At 45.0% G+C, this 18,626-nt stretch overlaps 1 protein-coding gene across 8 annotated transcripts in view; it reads right to left on the bottom strand.

The window, feature by feature from the left end:
• The window catches only part of VANGL1 (VANGL planar cell polarity protein 1), a 70,489-nt gene that overhangs the window by 38,065 nt on the left and 13,798 nt on the right, over positions 1-18,626 (bottom strand). For 7 of the 8 annotated variants that reach the window (XM_079960283.1, XM_079960290.1, XM_079960285.1 and 4 more), the window contains 3 exons: positions 16,820-17,054; positions 11,083-11,209; positions 7,446-8,053 (listed from right to left, as the gene is read on the bottom strand). In XM_079960283.1, the coding sequence (XP_079816409.1) occupies positions 7,446-8,053; positions 11,083-11,209; positions 16,820-16,890 (806 nt within the window). In that variant the 5' untranslated portion in view covers positions 16,891-17,054. The remainder of the gene's footprint in view (positions 1-7,445; positions 8,054-11,082; positions 11,210-16,819; positions 17,055-18,626) is intronic. The other variant, XM_079960289.1, reaches the window with a different exon arrangement.

The raw sequence follows: 18,626 nt of genomic DNA, 5'->3' as shown, positions 1-18,626 counted from the left end.
ACTCCAGCATCAGCACCCCCTTTCTTGCAGTGAACTCAGCAAGTGGGTCATGTCAGAGCATGATCTGGCACGTAAGGCGGCAGCTATAGTAGTATGTGCTGTTCTAAGACTTCATCAGGTGCCAGGAGTGCTGGAAAGTCTTGTGCATACAAATTTATTCCACCTTTTAAAAACATATATACACCTTGCATTTGTTTTATTCACCCCTCCCCCCTTTCCATGAGAAGCACAGAGAGAGCATTTTTTGAAAGACAGTTTACTAAGGGCAAATCCACTCACTTTCTCAAAAAAAAAGGAAGGAATCCAAAACATATCGATATTCAAAAGTTTCAGGCACAGAGGAGAGTCACTTCCAGAGCAACTCTATATGTGCAAAAAGACAAGAGTGCATTGAGCAGAAATGAGCTTGATGGATCGGCTATCTGGCTAAGAGCAACAGCCAGGGCTCATCCACACTTCCCATTGCCCCATGCCTAGAAAGCATGGGTCTGAGCAGTTTTGTGTTTGCCCCGCAGCTCCCCCCAGAAAAACACGGTGTCTACCACTGAATGCAATCCATGGAAAACCTAATGGCCATTTGGTCCGACTCAGCGGTAAATTGCAGGTTTCCTTGGGGGGAAACAGCAGGGCAAACAGAGAGGTAGACGCAGTGCCGGATGTATGTATAAGCTAAACAAGCGTAGCGCCCCACTCGCTTGGGGAGCCCCCAAAAAATTAAAGGGGAAAAACTGGATGTACATCTCCAAAATATAAGATAAAAAAAACAAATAAAATAAAACCTACATACAGCAACAATGTTTTGTGTTGTGTAGGCTCCTATGATGTAAGTCATGGGCCCCTCCTGCTTGCTCGCTCACTCCCTAAAATATCACTCGTTTGCTCATTTCTATATATAGGGTGCCTACATTCTGCATGGACTTTGCATTCTGCATGGACTTTTCAACAATTACTTTGATGAAATACATACAGTCATACCTCGGGTTGAATGTGCTTCAGGTTGAGCGCTTTCGGATTGCGCTCCACGGCAACCCAGAAGTAACGGAGCGCGACACTTCCGGGTTTCGCCACTCGTGCATGCACAAACGCTCAAAATGATGTCACATGCATGTGTGGAAGCGGCAAAACGCGCCCCGTGCACCCGCGCCATCGCGTCTTACATTTCATTCAGGATACAAACGGGGCTCCGGAATGGATCCCGTTCGCATCCCGAGGTACCACTGTATTTTGCTATGTGTAAATGGCTTTAGATACCTATTAGGTCCATAAATTACCTTATAGCATATATTCAACACAAAAAACTGTGACAATTTGTTGTTGGCAAAGAACAGCTGGACATATAAAGGGCCCCATTACCTTCAGTAGCTCAGGGTCTCATCAAACCTCAATCCGGCCCTGGGTGGACGAGCCCTCACTGTTTGCCTGCAGGTGGGAAGAAAGGAGGTTGGCAGGTGCAGTTTCTGCCATTACTCTGCTGAGAGAAGCAGAATTTGCCAGATCTCCCTCTGACACACAGAAAGGACCAGGAAGGAGATGGGGCCATTAATCTTTCAAATAATATTTTCAAGATTAAGCCGTCTTCTTAAGTCTCACCAGAGTATATGTTGTGGTGGTCCTCAAGTTACACTGTTTATAAATCAGGCATGAGTAGTGATCTGGTCATCAGGAGGGGCTTAGAAAGGAGGAACTAATCCTAAGGCAAAATGCTTTACACTTCTCAGGGTAAGCATGAGGTACGTGAAATGTTCAGGGGGTTGTGAAAGGATCTTGAAGCTCTTATATTTTCAGAAAGAATGCAAAAAAGAGGTGCTGATATTCTTAATCCTTTAGTTTTGAGGATGCATCTTTCTTAACAGACTGATCAAACAACTTCCACAGTTAAGCTTTTTATTTATTTAGTTTTAAACATTTTAGCGCACTAGTTAACGCAGCCCGAATTCCTCAGGAAACTGCTGGGCCACAGAAACCATTTCCAACTCCTGGTCTTGAAAGGCTTCCAAAGAGTGCAGCCAGCGTGCCAAACCTCTTTTTGCCCTACACTTGCACACAAGGAAGGAGAACAAGCTGAACTAAGTCAGCTGTTATTTCAGCTGCTCTTCCCAAACCACCAACTGACAGTGCTGAACTAGAAGTATTTTCTATTGATAATCCTGAGAGGTCAATACAGGGGAGACAAGAAGAAGAAGCACCAAGGAGGAAAACAAACAGATAAAATGCTTAGGTGAGAATCAGGCTCTAGTAGCAGACTTACTCTGCTCTCAGTGGCAGTGCTTATCCACAAACCTAGAAGAGTAGATGCTTTATTCTGAGCCAAACTGGTGTTGATATATAGTAAGAGGCAAGAATACACAAAAGTTCAGATGAGCTCAAGCAATTTTTCAAGAAAAGTTGAACTCGGGGCTGCAACCCTATGAACCTTTGAAAATAAGATCTTGTTGGAACTGGAGGGAATTAAAAGCCCACTCATATTCACCCAGCAATGCCAGTGAACAGCCAGATCATTCATTACTCCAGGAGCAGCACCTTATAGAGATCCTATAGAGTTTCATTTGCACTTGGCACATGCTGGGCTTTCAGCAGTGTGGGCTGCAGGGATACTGAATAGGAGAAACAGAGAAAAAGCATACTGCTGTTGAAAGCACTGTGGCACTCTGGTGCCTCTGGTCTGATCCAGCAAGATTGAGCACCCTTGAAGTCCCAAAGCCAGGTACTTTAAAGCACTATGCAGGGCTGGTAAAGAGCCCCGTGAGGTGCTTTAAAGTGCCTTAAGCTTTAGGCCCTACTGCCCCTTAGCTGATTGAGTAGAGCCAAAACCTGCTCTGCCTTGCCAATGCACAAGCCAGTGCGCACTTCAAGTCTCCTGACTGCACACTGGCAATTACGTCTCAGTTTTCCCACACCTGACATCACATATGCTGTAATTCCAAACAGGCCTTAGGGAAAGTACGTATTTGCAATGCATTTTGTAGATTCTCCTAGCACAAGGACGTCCAACTTCCAAGAGACTGCAATCTACAATTAAAAACTGGCAGTGATCTACCCCTTTTTTGAGCTTTTTTTTAGGGGGAACGTCCCTTTTGGGGGGGAGCAGGGCAAAGGAATAAATGAATAAAGTCACTCACCTAGAAATCGCTAATGAAACAGTAAGCCTCGCAGCAAGGCCAACTTCCGTTCTGGCTATCTAGAGGATGGGGCGAGGGGCCAGGGCTGGATGGAGAAGCCAGCAATCGACCAAAACCTCCCAGGGATCAACCAGTTGATCACGATCGACCTGTTGGACATCCCTGTTCTAGCAGTATGCACATTCTCTGGGCAGCATGTACAGTGTCCAAGAAACATGCCTTTCCCCTATTTCTTGTGCGATCTTCTGCCTGGGCTATTTCTGGCCTGCTGCCTCCGCTTACATGGCCAACAATGAACCCTCCTATTGATCAGTCAAGCAGTAGGAAAGGGGGCACCATATAAAGATTCACTTGGTTCTTCAGTCCAGCCCCCTTTTTACCACTCTCAGCGCAAGGGCAATTGCAGGGAGAGGAAAATTGTAAAACTTCCCTATTGCTTAGGGAAAAGTTTACTAGCAGCACACGCATCTCTCCGTCATACACTATACAGTTGCATATACATCTTTCCCTCTCTTTTTGCCCAAGAGCATCTCTCTCAGACACACACATACACAGCATAATTGACCACCCCACCAAAAAATGAAAAAAAGAAAAGCCCCTCCACAGGTGGAGGAAGTGCCTGCAATTAAAAGAAAAAAAAATAACATAAAAAATGCACAAGGGCCACCAACCCGGTGCCTGTGGATGCCCTGGTGGGGATTCCTGTACTAGAGAGATCCAGCAATGTACAACAAATACAAAGTGAAGACCAAACAGCAGCCACCCTAAGAGAACCAACAACAAATGCTTCACATTCTCAGCAATCTCATGTCCCTTCCAAGGAATCAAGAAAGTGGCTCCAAGCCACAGCATTCTACAGGCACCTTGAGAGCAGAATTAGAAACTCAGATATATAAGCTAGGTGCCAAATGCAACCTTATACCTAGGCTGCGGCTGCCACAAAGCAATGTCTATCTGCTTGGGGGTTGACTAGATGGCCCTCAGGGTCCTCCCAATGCAATGATTCTAGCATCTTACCGGTAACTACATTGCCTGACTGCAGCTTGCTCTTACAACAATTCACTTGTCAGTGTGCAAGGCGGAGAAACACACACAGGGGAAATGGTATTAGAGGTTTGTAAATTGTGGTCTGTGAGTTCCGTTTGGGTGGCCTGTGGAAAGGCTACAGCACAGTGAAATAGATCTGTACTCAGCCCTGCACTTACTTTCCTTGATGTAATGATGGAGGACACCCAGGCGTGTGTCTTTTGCTGGCTTGACGGAGATGTCAGTTGCAACCTGGTGCCCAAAAATCTCCACACAGGTGCAATTGGACCCGTGTGTGGCAGCTGGGGAATTTCATACACTGCCTGAAAGCGTAGCTCTTTTCAGGAATTACTGACCTGAAGAGGCAACAGAAGCACAGTGGAGCCACGCATTTAGCCCACATAATTGAGAACCTCACAAGATCAAGGTTCTCAATTGTATTGGAAGCCTTCATAGACACAAAATGCACACCACTCTCATCGTGTGAGGGGCTGAGACACTACAGTGGTACCTTGGGTTAAGTACTTAATTCGTTCCAGAGGTTCGTTCTTAACCTGAAACTGTTCTTAACCTGAAGACCACTTTAGCTAATGGGGCCTTCTGCTGCTGCCGCGCCGCCGGAGCCCAATTTCTGTTCTTATCCTGAAGCAAAGTTCTTAACCTGAAGCACTATTTCTGGGTTAGCGGAGTCTGTAACCTGAAGAGTATGTAACCTGAAGCGTCTGTAACCCGAGGTACCACTGTAATGTGTACCTCTGGGTCAGGGCTTAAGCACACAGCCCAGTTTCCAAGACAGTAATACCTGAAGGGAACTTTAGTCATTCGTCTTTACAGACAAATAATTACTGTGCATCTCTCTAACTCATTATTCCTCTGAGGCATCTAGACTATCATGAATGGACAATGGGCAGAGGAGAAAATGACGGATTGAAAGACTAGAAAACAAAGGTACACCCTCTTGAAGGTTGGTAATGAACCAGAGTAATAGTCCAGAATAAGTAGAGGCATAGACAGGTTTATCAGCAAACGTACAGACAACAGAAAACTGCAGCCAACCCTGGCTCGCTCATGTGTACTTGGATTATACAAGTGCCTGTTACGTGGTTTTAGGTGTATACCTGAAAAACCTTGTGTGAAAATGTTCTGAAGCCAAATGCAATTTTACGGTTCATGCAACCTCTTATTACAACACCCTCCATTGCTCATTCAAAGCATGAGATTTTCCCTCTGTCCCTTTTGTTCCCCATTGCCAACTGCAGCTTATGATTTCAAACTCCTGGCTACAGCAAATCTGATTCAAGCCTTACTATGCCTCTCGACACCTGATGTGCTTCTCTGGAGCAACCCACTTTGGGGGGGATAGAGAAGAAAACGAGGACACACACAAAAAAGAGCACAGCTTCAACTCAATTTCACCCCAGCTGGTATGGTAGCCACCCAGAGTTTAGACTGATTCATCCTTTGCCAGTTTTTTGCTTTTTGTTTAAACAGGTTCATCTAAATGCTGACGTTACATATTACTGCACGAAGTGTGGCGGCGGAATTTGGGCAACTCCATTTCAGATGGCATGTGTGCGAGCTTGGGGGAAGACAACTTTTCGAGTGTTTCCTCATGTATAGACTTCCCAGATGTAATAAACTGAACACATCACAGCAAGGGCTACAACTATAGCACTCGTTCTAATGTGCTAGTTTACTACATAAATAAAATATTTTACATGGGATGCTTAACCCCATACATCCTACAATCTGAAATGGTACAGTCCAGGTATGTAATCAGCATAATCTGCAGATCATGTCTTAATATGCGGGGGGGGGGGGGGAGCCCAGAAGTCCAAAGCTGTTAAGAACTGTTATATGCAAACCCTGTGTGGGGTTGTGGGGTGTGTGTGTGTGTGTGTAAAACATAGGAACAAAATGCAATAAAATAGTGCTAAAACATAACACACACAAAATCACAGAGAAGGTTCTAGGTTAAGCTTTTCCTCAACATGCCAGGCTTTGGATATGGAGACAGCATTTTATCCAGGTGAGTATTCAAACATTCAACACCACAGCTGCTGTCCAGTGACATGGGGCTCTTCCTCCAGATGTTTTTGGACTCTAAGCCCCACTATCTCTGACAATTGGCCTTGCAAGCTGGGGCTGAAGGGAGATGGAATCCAACATCTGGAAAGCCAACTGTTCCCTTCCCGATCTAACCAAACTGACAGAACATTGCATTTTTGTTCCTCACCAACTGGTGCGCCTTCCATTCAGAAGAGATATGAAGCTTCTAGCCCTGCCTGCTTACTAAGCAGCACCATCGGGTTGCGGCTCCATGTTGCTGCCACAGCTCCTTGACTACCTTTAGATTGTACAGCTGCGAAACTGTAAAGGACAGAGAACTTCACCCCCTAATGCCACCTTGTTTTCAGTGCTGGCTGAGAGTGAGAGAGATAGCCGACAACCACACTTTCAAAGTTCTCCTCAGGTAAGAGGCTGCCCAGTGCTTTCAAGGGTACTCTGCCCCCACCAGAGAAGGAAGAAAGAGCTTGTGCAGTAGGTGGTCCCAAACTGCATGGAAACCAATGAGGGAAGAAGGGCTCTCTTTTTTCGGACATTGGTGCTATATGCATGGGTCACTATGCAGCTGGGGGGTTCATGACGTGGGGGGCAGGGCCAGGAGGTCCAGTCCTACTCCTGCTACATGCATTTAATCCCACACACGGACGCAAATCTGTGACCAGGGCTAGATCCCACACAGAGGCAAGGTGGGGAGCCTAAAAATGGGGTTCTTACACAACTTAAAACAAGCTGAAGCTGTTTTCAACAAACACCAGCAAAACCTGTGAAGGAACTACAGTCGTATCTTGGATCCCGAACGCCTTGCAAGTTGAACGTTTTGGCTCCCGAACGCCGCAAACCTGGAAGTGAGTGTTCCAGTTTGCAAACGTTCTTTGAAACCCGAATGTCCGATGCAACTTCTGCTGATTTCGATTGGCTGCAGGAGCTTCCTGCAGCCAATCGGAAGCTGTGCGTTGGTTTCCGAATATTTTGGAAGTTGAACGGACTTCCGGTACTGATTCCATTCGACTTCCGAGGTATGACTGTACATGTAAATGGGCTGCAGAAATTGAGCTAAAGACCAAAATTAAAAAGGGGAGATTCATCCAGCTTGATGAATTCTGTTTCTCTTCTGGCTTCAGTTTAAGGTTTGTATCTATTAAGTAAAAAAACCTCCACCTTTAAAAAATAAAGCAGGAAGTAGAGATTAAATGCAAATTGCTGCTCTGGCTTCCCAAATCTGCTTTGACCTACCTCAAGTGTCCCAGGCTATAATAGCGTGATTCTCCATCGGTCGATCGAACCACCTTGACCGTGAACATTGGTTGCAGCTGCCTCAGTTCCAGCACCACAATGGCGAGATAGTGGACAAAAAGAAGAGCGTCCACCAGCGACACAGCAAACTGTACAATCCCCTGGTAATTGATGTCCTTGGATTCCAAAATGCGGACCCCATAAAAGAGCCAGTAAGAAAACACCAGCAGAAATAAGAGGACCAAAATGAGGGTGCGAAAGACAAACACCCTGGGGAGGTCAGCCTTGGGCTGGCGGAAGAAGAGAGCCCAGGTGCCAATCAAGAGGATGAGGAGCTTGAAAGCCACAGAGATGAAGAGTCCCTCACAAGCCGTGCCACATGGCTCTAACTCAGTCCTCCGCAGGATCTGCGGGAGCAGTATGAAGGCAACAGGGGTGAGGAAGACGAGGAGTCCCAGAACAGCAGCCAACGTCAGGAGAAAATAGCGCTTGCACTCTACGCCAACGCTGTCCTCCAAGTCCTTGCTGATCCTGGAAATGTCCTCCTGGGACATGCTATGTTCAGAGGTACCTGTGATGGCAGTTGTGGTCTCACCCCAGTTGTCATCCTAAGCAGAAAAGAAGAGAACGCGTTCATAAGCAACTCCTAGTCAGGACACTTTCAGATGGCCCTCGTTTTGCAGGCGAAGAGGGCTGGTTCAGGGCCTCCAATCCCCCAGCCAAGGTGCATGGGCCTATGAACCCACACAGCTGACAAGAGACCAGAGCAAGCTATGCCCTCTGCATTTATGGCTTTCCCACACTGAATAGGATGCCCTGGAGAAATAGGCAAAAGCCTTTCCATAGGATGTTTCCCGATTTCCTCAGTTGACTGTCCTCATAGCCACCTGGGATAACAGTAAACCACACAGCTTCCCTCCCATACTCTCACTGTTAGCTTTACTTTTGTGAAGAGCATACTTCACTTTAAAATGGGGGGAAACATCTCAGCCAGTTACTCATCCCTCAGTAGTTATACTTGACATCTAAGTGGTCAAAAAATATTTGGTCAGTTGACGAGTCACATAGTTAAAAGATATTGTTACGAGGAAGAACAATTACAGTAGTACCTCGGGTTAAGAACTTAATTCGTTCCGGAGGTCCGTTCTTAACCTGAAACTGTTCTTGACCTGAGGTACCACTTTAGCTAATGGGGCTTCCCGCTGCCGTCGCACGATTTCTGTTCTCATCCTGAAGCAAAGTTCTTAACCCGAGGTACTATTTGTGGGTTAGCAGAGTCTGTAACCTGAAGTGTCTGTAACCTGAAGCATCTGTAACCCGAGGTACCACTGTAATAGGCCTAATACACTAATTACCAAAAAAACCTGTGAGATGTCATCATTATACACTATTGTTAAAAATAATTATTCCTGCATTCCTCCTAGGAGAATATACATGTTTGCACATCACAATAAAGCCAATCTTTTGGGTTTAGCATGGTTTACTAAGAAGGGACGCGGGTGGCGCTGTGGGTTAAACCACAGAGCCTAGGACTTGCTGATCAGAAGGTCGGCGTTTCGAATCCCCGCGACACGGTGAGCTACCGTTGCTCGCTCCCTGCTCCTGCCAACCTAGCAGTTTGAAAGCATGTCAAAGTGCAAGTAGATAAATAGGTACCGCTCTGGAAGGAAGGTAAATGGCATTTCCGTGCGCTGCTCTGGTTCACCAGAAGTGGCTTAGTCATGCTGGCCACATGACCCGGAAGCTGTACGCTGGCTCCCTTGGCTAATAAACGAGATGAGCGTCGCAACCCCAGAGTCGGCCACGACTGGACTAATGGTCAGGGGTCCCTTTACCTTTTTACTAAGAGCAAGCAGAGCACACATTGCCTGATAGCTCATACAGTACTTTGTTCCTCCTGTAGTGTGAGCAGGACACACAAACCAGGAAGTCTTGGCCTCCCACTACATCTGAACCATGGACCATGGTTTGCTGCTCCCCAACAAGCCATGATCAACAAGTCAGCACCAAACTATGGCTCAAGTTTGTGGCTTAGGGAGCCACAAAATGGGAATCCAAGAGTTCTGTTTGTTTATTCCATTCTCTCCAGGGAAGGAGTCATCAGACTTATTCATAGACAGTCTAGTTTTTTAGGCTGTGCAAACGCTGCCATTGTTTCTGTCCCTCATCCATTTTATCCTATCAGCTAGTTCTGAGATAGGGCATAATTAGCTTTGGGCTAATCAACATCCCTAAGGATTTTCATGGCTGAGGATTTAAACCTGGATCATCCAACACTCTACTCCCTGGGAAGTTTCCTTTGCCACTGTAGACATAACAAGTAGCCAGTGGCAGAAGCTTTTTATCTTGCAATGTTTACCAAATATAGTGTCAGGTATCATCACCAATGTTGTGCTGTGCCCATGGACTCCTGTTCTAGGTGTCAAGACATTTAGTCTGCCAAGTATGGATCTGAAATAGAGCTGCCATTTAGGAATTAGATTGCCAAAGGTCTTTCGCTTACTCCAGTGCTCTGCAAATTGCAGTAAACTTCCAATGGTACATATAATTGGTAGATCTTTCTCCCCACGTCATCTTAGCCAAAGGCCAATGAAACTACACAGAAAGATGGCAATAGGCCAGTCACTGCTTCCCCTTTGCCCTTCAGCAATTTGCAAAACATTTTTGGATTAGAGAACTTTTGCAAGGTGCCATATGCAAGGTGAATCTTGCATACTGGTAAACTTTTCCACAGCCCTTCCAAAACTGAAAAGCACATTTTCTTTAAGGCAAGCCATTGGAAGTCTTATTTTTAAAGATGGCAAAAGACTCGCCCAAGGCAAGTTCAAGGCAGTCTGAGGCAGAGGTGAGGCAATCTCTCAAATGCATGTCCAACTCTGAAATGAATTACCTTGGCTGTCAGGTCCAAGACACATTTGGTTGTTTGACTACTCTACTAAGGGCCTGGTTGGCTTGTTTGTCTAAAAGTCAGGTTTACCAGGAGTGGCAAAGAAACTGAACATCTGTTAGATTCAAATAACAAGATTCCCATCCAAGTGGGCCTCACCAGAGATTACTGCAACAAGGCAGAAGAGTGTGTGTAAGAGAGAAAGAGAGAGACAGAGAGAGAATGTGAATGAGTTCTGAAGTCTCTAGTGAGCGGTACAGGAGAAATGAGTTGCGCTATTTTTGTTTGCAGTCAGAAAGCATCAGATCCTATGGAAGCCATTAGCAGTCAGTCCACCCAGACACATCAGTTGAAAAATATTTTTCAAATATGTGCTATTTATAGTGCAGCATCCTGTGTCAAGAATAACTCAGATTACAACCGGACACTGGAGCATTGGTCAAAAGCATTTAGGCACATTTAAATATTCCCAGTCTGCAACCTTTGAAGGTAGGCATGATCAGCTGATAGCTTCTAAAGCTTCCAAGGCAATTCTGTGACAGCCTTTGCCATAAAAATGTCATATCAGGAGCATGTCAGCAACAAAATCAAGAGTTAATCTAAGCATATTGCTGCCACACCTGAAATGACATTAGCCTGAAAAACACATTTACAGCAACAGTAATAATAGCAAGGTGCCAAGATATTCACTGCCCACAAAATCCTGCACCTGCAGCCCATATTCTGCTGCTCACCTTCCTCACTCCTTACCTGAGCTTCTTCTGCCCGAGAAGAATCATTCCCCAGCAATGGCTCTGCTGTTGGTGCTTGAATGGTAACAGATTTCTCTGATCGGCTTCCATCTTTACTTCGTGGTGATTTGTGCCTGTCCCGACTTCTTTTTCCATTTAAAAAATAAAAAGGAGAAAATGTTTCACATGCTGATTGTTCTGTCCTTCAATGAACAGTATAAAAGCAGACATACATATTTATATTTTTACTTATACACAGGACATTTTTTCAGACAGAACTTGTCAGAACTCAGTTCCAGTACCTCTTGATATTCTAAGAGAATGAGTTCATGGTGAGTTCCGGCACCTCTTTTTCTAGAGAAATAGCACTGCGCGCGCGCACACACACACACACACACACACACACAAATGTCAATGAAATAAAATAAATTGACATGCAAAGGCTTTTCAAGTGTTCCCAAGAAGAGAAAGGGCCACGCTGCATAGCCACCCAATTCCTCAGGAGGTTTAAGAAGATTATGAAGGAAGTGCGGTATAGCATTGCTGTGAAGTATCACCTCAGTAAGGAAGATCTGAGGAGATCTTATTTCATTAACCTTTGGTGACCTCACTGGCAACAGGTCATCCATAATCTGCTGCCTCCAACAAGCACTTCTGAGGACATTGCATGGCAAGCCCTTCAAATATTCTGGAATCTGGTTGACAGCTCTCACTTAGAAGTCTATATACACAAACACACACACACACACCACCAGGGAAGCCGCAGCAGGATGAGAGTCTTGGCAGGCTCAAATTCTCCCATCTGTACAGAACTGGAATCTCGCACCAACCCACACATACGCTAACCATCGCTGGCAGCCAAATCTTAAATTTCTCTCTCGTCCAAGGTTCAAAACATATCCAAGACAGACAACTTCTGGTCAGGCAGTACTGTATTTTTTGCTCTATAAGACTCACTTTTTCCCTCCTAAAAAGTAAGGGGAAATGTGTGTGCGTCTTATGGAGCAAATGTAGGCTGTGCAGCTATCCCAGAAGCCAGAACAGCAAGAGGGATTGCTGCTTTCACTGCGCAGCGATCCCTCTTGCTGTTCTGGCTTCTGAGATTCAGAATATATTTTTTCTTGTTTTCCTCCTCCAAAAACTAGGTGCGTCTTGTGGTCTGGTGCGTCTTATAGAGCGAAAAATATGGTAAGTTGTACTGCACTGGGGCTGTCAAGCTGGGGAAAGCCCAGCATTTCAATGGTATAATTTCATTTCTTTTAAAAAACTTTTCTTTAGTTTCTTGAGCTGACAAATTTACGTATGACAAAGTAACTTTTCCCTCCCTCAGAACTGCCTGAGGCCTTTTTTGAAACAAAATAAAAAAATTCCTTCCAGTAGCACCTTAGAGACCAACTAAGTTTGTTATTAGTATGAGCTTTCGTGTGTATGCACACTTCTTCAGATACTGAAGCCTTAGTATTAGGCAGAATAGCTAATACCCTACAAGTCCAACATTTACTTGATTGACTATGGTTTTGGCCAGTAACTTACCGAAAGCAGCTGCTGACTTAATTTATCTTCCTCACTTGGGCATCCCTGTGACTAGCAGTTAACCATGGTGGTTAGAAGAAGCAAGAAAGTGTTCCTCTCTAGCACTGAAGGAACAGATTCCAGAACACTTATTCCGGGTATATAATGATGGCCAATACAAATTCAGATCTTTTGACTGATGGTGTCTGTGTACTGCATTATTTGGTAGCTTACATTTCAAAGGATATGTATTTTCCTTTTAACATTTCTTCCGAGCAAGGCTCAGGGTTAGCGCGCTTTCTTGGTAGCAGGGGCACTGCATCCCTGATTGCCACTAGGGACAGGCAGGGGCGTGGGGAAGGGTGTGTGGGCATTGTGCCCCCTCAAAAAAATGTGCCGTGGGTGGGGAGGGCTATGGGGGCAGGGCATGCCACCGGAGCGACCCTTGCCCTGCCTAGTGCTGCAAAACAGACACACTGACGGTGCCCCGTGAGTCCAGCATTGTTTTGCAAGAGTCACAAAAATGATGCTGGGCATTCTTCTAAGCTCCCCTTCCCAGCTGGAGGGAGCCGCGAACAGAACACAATAGCTCACGGTGCCCTCCCTGCAAGCAGCGCCGCTCGCAAAAGCAGTGCTGGGTTGGCAGGGGCCAGGCTGCACGCCTGTTGCTTCAAGGACACAACAGCTCGAGACACGGCAAGGCGCCATGATGTGCCCTCCCCCCCAAAAATAAACTGGGCCTAGGGCGATGGCCCCCTCAGGCCCCCCCCCCCATGCTATGCCACTGCTTGGTAGAGATTATTGTTTCAAGGGATGGGGAACAAAGTAAGAGAGTTAGGACAGCACTCAAAGAGAGAAACTTAAGTGACATAGAGGGAAGGTACAAGTTAAGGGAACAGCTACTGGGAAGTGATTCTGCACAAAAGGTAAAGAAAGAGGAGGGTCAGAGAGAGTTGGCAGAAAAGAAAATTATTTGTTTCAGAATACTCCTGCTCGATCCTTAATGATAATCAACACCACTTGAAACAAGTATCTTGTTACCCACCTGTAAAGAATTACGTCTCCTGTAGTAAAACAGATAGAGACTCAGGCAAGTCAAGGAGCACAGAAACCCTGAGAGACTATGTCTAAATTCAAGGAGGCCTATGGACTTCTGAAACTATACAGTTAACTGTCATATTTTTTTTTCTTTTGTCAAAGTTGAAAAAGGAAAAATGGATCAATGGACATGGAACCAAGGGAGAGAAACTTAGTGGAATGGAGAGAAGGGCGCAGATTACGAGAAAAGCCATTGGGAAGTGATTCTGCACAAAAAGTATAGAGAGAGACCAGGTGGATCAGAGAGAGTGAGGAGTTGAAAAAAAGCTTGTTTAGAGATGGAAAGAAGATAAAGCTCCTAGCAGAGAAGAATGGCAGATCAAGTTGATGGATTACGCCAAAATGACCGGAAGAATCAGAAATCAGGAAGACCAAAAATTTAATAAGGAATGGGGAAAATTTGTAACTTACCTTAAAAACCATTGTAAACAGTTAAAATCATTAGTAGGATTGGAATACCACTTGTAGTTTAATGGTGAATTTTAGACATAATGGAGAGGTAAAAGAAGTTGGATTATCATAAAAGATGCAGAAGGAAATGATTAACAATAGGACCCACAAAGGGGAGGAGGGAAGCCCAAGAGATTCTTTGGAATCTTGTTTTTATGTGGTAAGTTGGACATGTGACTGAAAAATTTGTTTAAATAGTTGTTTTATAATACATAGTCATTTTGATATGCATTGATAACGGACACCACTTGGAAGAATGACACTTCTGGGATTTCCCACCCCCACAAATTGTTAGATGTAGTGTAGACTGGACAAGCTGAATTAAACCTGGCACAAGTCCCAGTTTGGCCTGCAAGGCCACACCATGTCCAGTTGCCGCACTCCTAACGTTCTATGTGATGTCAGCCGTGGGGAAGGAACAGAGGCGTCTACAAAGGGGCTATCAGGAATGTTCCTTACAGGGACCCCCACTGGGGCTGGAAGCATGTCTCCAAAGGGGCATGTTCTAAGCACAGATCAGCCGATGGGCAGCTGAAGCCAGTTTTACAGGAATCCGATTGAATTCAAACCACTTGCTGAAAACAGAGCGGTTTCTTGCTCTGCAAACTTCAAACGGACTTTAAAAGGAATCACTCAAATCAACAAGCACCAGTTACAGCAAGCCCCTTTGGAAATACGTTTTATAGAAAATCTGGGGCAGGGAATTATGCTACGTCTGTGGTTCCCAATTAGCTAATTACTGAGGACCCCCGATTTTTCAAAAGCCAAGCCACGGACACTCCCCCCGCCCAACTTTTTGAAAATTTTGATAACTCTATGGTAGTTACCTTGGCAGTACCGGAAGTACCAGAATGGGTTACTTCTGGGTTTTGGTGGTCGCACATGCACAAAAGCGCTAAATCACACTTTGTGCATGTGCAGAAGCGGCAAATTGCAACCCGCGCATGCACAGACGCGCCGGTGAGGTTGCGGACGCTGCGGGTTGCGAACGTGCATCCCGCCTGGATCACATTCGCAACCCGAGCATCCACTGTATATATGTCCAGCGATGTAGCAGAATATCACAATGTTTAGCTGCTGATATAGCACGATGTTGAAAACCAGATGTCGCTCATCCTTAATCTGTTTCCTCATTAGGGGCTGACGAAGGAAAGCTGCTCCGCCTCAGTGCCAGGGGAAGGAAGTGCCACGGTGCCTTGAAGTGAGGGCGATCAGCTGCCCTTTTCTCCGTCAGCGTGAGGGAAGGCAGCTCAGATCAGCAGTGTGCTGAGAACATTGTGTGACATCGGCAGTGCCTTGAAATCAGCTGGCCTGCTCTCCCTTGCGTGAGAAGTGATATATTGCTGCGTATTGCCAGGTCAAAATTGTTATCGCAGTGCGATTTCAAAACTGATTTTGGCCAATATATTGAAAAATCGAACAGTGCCAAAACAGACATAAACAGTGCTAAAACAAACATGAAAAATTGATATTACCATGCAAAAAATGACAAAAAAATCAGTTGGGAGAGGCAAGGGATGGGGCTGCAGACCCCCCTGGGTGCATTCCACAGACCCCCAGGGTCCCTGGACCCCTAACTGGGAACTACTGGGCTACTTCAAACTTCTGCAGCAAACAGGAAGATTTATAGGCCTTATGGAAGAACGGATGCCTTTTTGGACTATTTAAACAAAGATTACAGCATGATGAACTCATGAGCAGGATTTGAGCTATGAGCAGCAGAAGTAATTAGATTATAATATTGTGGTTATGATCTGATTATAGAATACAGGATGCAGCAGAAGGGGAGAAACAACAACTCCTTGGGAAATGGGGTAGGAAGTCAACAAAAATAAGGGAAAATATAAAATTGTTTAAAATGGTGAAATGGAATAAAATATAATTTTTAAAAGGGAATATTTATAAGACAACTCCAGGCGCCCTTGGAGGAGGAAACTTTTCTAGCTCTGTTACAAGTGAGATTCAGACCTACTTTTGGCAATGAGACAGCCTTGGTCACTTGCATAATGACCTATGTTGGGAAAAGGAGAGGGGTAATAAGCCTCTGTTGTTTCGCCTTGATCTCTTGGTGCCTTTGAATCCCCCTCACCATGGTATTTGTCTGAGGAGACTGAGTTGGGAGCAGGGGGCAATGTTTTGCAGTGGTTCTGCTGCTACAGCAAATGCAGGGCCACAACCTTAAGGGGATACCTAATTCCACTAACAGTCAATCCCTCTTCCTAGGGAACTCTGGGAATTGTGTAGCTGGGGCCTTAGGTATTGCAGAAAGTGGCAATATGATGGAAGATGGCAAAGGGAATGAGGTATCCTGACTATGTGGGTCAAAAGCATTATAAGGAAAAGGCAACATCCTATCCCCTATATCACGGGTGGGGAACCTGTGGCCCTTCAGATTTTGCTGGACTATAATTCTCATTACCCAGACCATTGGCCATGCTGGCTGGTACTGATGGATGCTGGACTCCCAAGAACATCTGAAGGGCCACAGCTATCCCCATTCCAGTCCTGTGTGGAACCAGAGACACAATAAGCAAAGAAAGCATTCAGGGCTCTCCCATAGACCGTTCTCTCTTTTTGTGGATTTGTGCTGGAGCATTCACCAAGACAAACAAGTGTCAAGCAGTACAAAAGTTTCATTACACAACTGAAGGAAGAAGGCAGATTCTAGACCAGATCTGCGATAAAAGCATTCATACCCTTGTCTCTGGGCCTTTTTGGAGTGACCGGAATAGTGGGAATATCCAGAGTAGGTTGACTCAGTATCCATGGTGGAAGAGAAGCCGGGGAACAGAAGACAAGGGCACCCAAGCAGGCCACTAAGTCCGAAGAAAGCGTTTTGGTGGTTGACTCCGATTTTCGATAATCCGCCCAAAATTTTGAGAGAACAGTAATTTCAGTCTTCAGTTCTAGGGAAGCATCTTCAACATAAACCTAGGAAAGTAAATGTTAATAATGAGATGGACTATTAAACACAAACAAATACTAGGTTCTCCTGCAGTGGTGCTTTTCCTGCTTTTGGGGATTAATATTCAAACACTCTGAACCTGGGGTGCCTTTAATAGTTGTGTGTTGAAAATAGGGCTGCCATACGTCTGGATTTTCCCAGACAGAGCCGGGAAACGGGCTTGAAAATGCCGTCCAGGTAGAATTTTTTCTCATGATGAGATGACAATTGTTACATCTGCTGAAGTTTCCATGCAATTTGGCCCTTAACTATCTGAACATATGAATAAAGAGGATGAAGTCACACCTAGATCTGCTGTACTCTGATCAGTATAGCACTATACCATGCAACATGCTGTTGTTCAATTTGAGGTTTCTCTTGTGCATTTTCTTAATCTTGGTGATTGGTGATTTTTACCTTGCACACTGGAAGGGCAGCATCTGAATTTAGGAAGTAATCATTGCGATTTTCGAAAGCTTTTGGTTTTGTTTAATGTGTTCAAAAGATGACTGAAGGGGGGGGGGGGGAGAGACGACTGAAGGAAGGTTGTGTTTTACAATGGCTCATACATAAAATAAGACCAAAAAATGAAATGACCATGTAGCGGGCAAAGAAACTGCATACAAGGTGGATAAACTTTTTTAAAAAAAAAAATCACTGAGACAGTATAAAGTCAGGATACATTTAGAGTGAGGGTCACAACCAAGAGAAGGGTCTGTTATCAGAATGCTGCAGCCAGAACTCTGGAGACACTAATCAAAACACAACCCTGCTGTCTCACTCAGGACCTGCTAAGGAAATGCAGCAAAGCCTTTCTTATTGATCACCTGGTAGAACTAAAAGTAAAATGTCAAACTAATTTAAGGTTCACTGTGGTCTATGCATGCCAACCTAAACCATCTCTGAACCAGCATTCTGTGTGAACCAGACCACAATGGTTTGGATAATCATCTCTGCTCAGTAAGCTGAGATACGAACCAACAAGACTTCTGCCCATGCAAATAGCTCTTTTGGTCCTCCCTTTGTGTCATGAACAATCAAAACAAGAAGTCTATAATTAGCCATAATTACCATTTTGTCTGAAGCATGATTTGGAACAAGCCAGGCTATTATCCGAGACTTGCTATTCTGGGAGTAAGCTCTACTCAACTTAGTGAGACTTACTTTTGAGTGAACACGTCTGCACCATGCTCTAACCAACTGAGCTAAGTTGCTTATCATATATAATTGCACTGTAAACCATGGTTTAAATTTGGTTCTATATCTTGCCTTGTTTCATGGCTGGTAACCGCAGTCCCCCGGTTCAGATTAAATGGGGAACTATAGTTCTTTTGACGCTTCCTGACTTGACAGCTCAGATCACAAAGGGAGGGGCAAAGGAGCTACATGTAAAAAGCAAAAGGCTCATTCATATCTGTCAGAGCTGCCTCTAGGTCCCAGCTCACAGAGGACCAACGCTAGGCTGTCGTAATGTACAAAAGTCTTTATTGAAGTTCAATTTCCATTTCAAAGCCGCAGCGCGCAGCCCTACATCTTAAACCCTAGATCGGCGAAGTCCC

The sequence above is a fragment of the Podarcis cretensis genome, assembly GCF_951804945.1.
Source record: "Podarcis cretensis genome assembly, chromosome: 17".
NCBI classification, from domain to species: Eukaryota; Metazoa; Chordata; class Lepidosauria; order Squamata; family Lacertidae; genus Podarcis; species Podarcis cretensis.
This window is presented reverse-complemented; position numbering and strand designations above follow the sequence as displayed.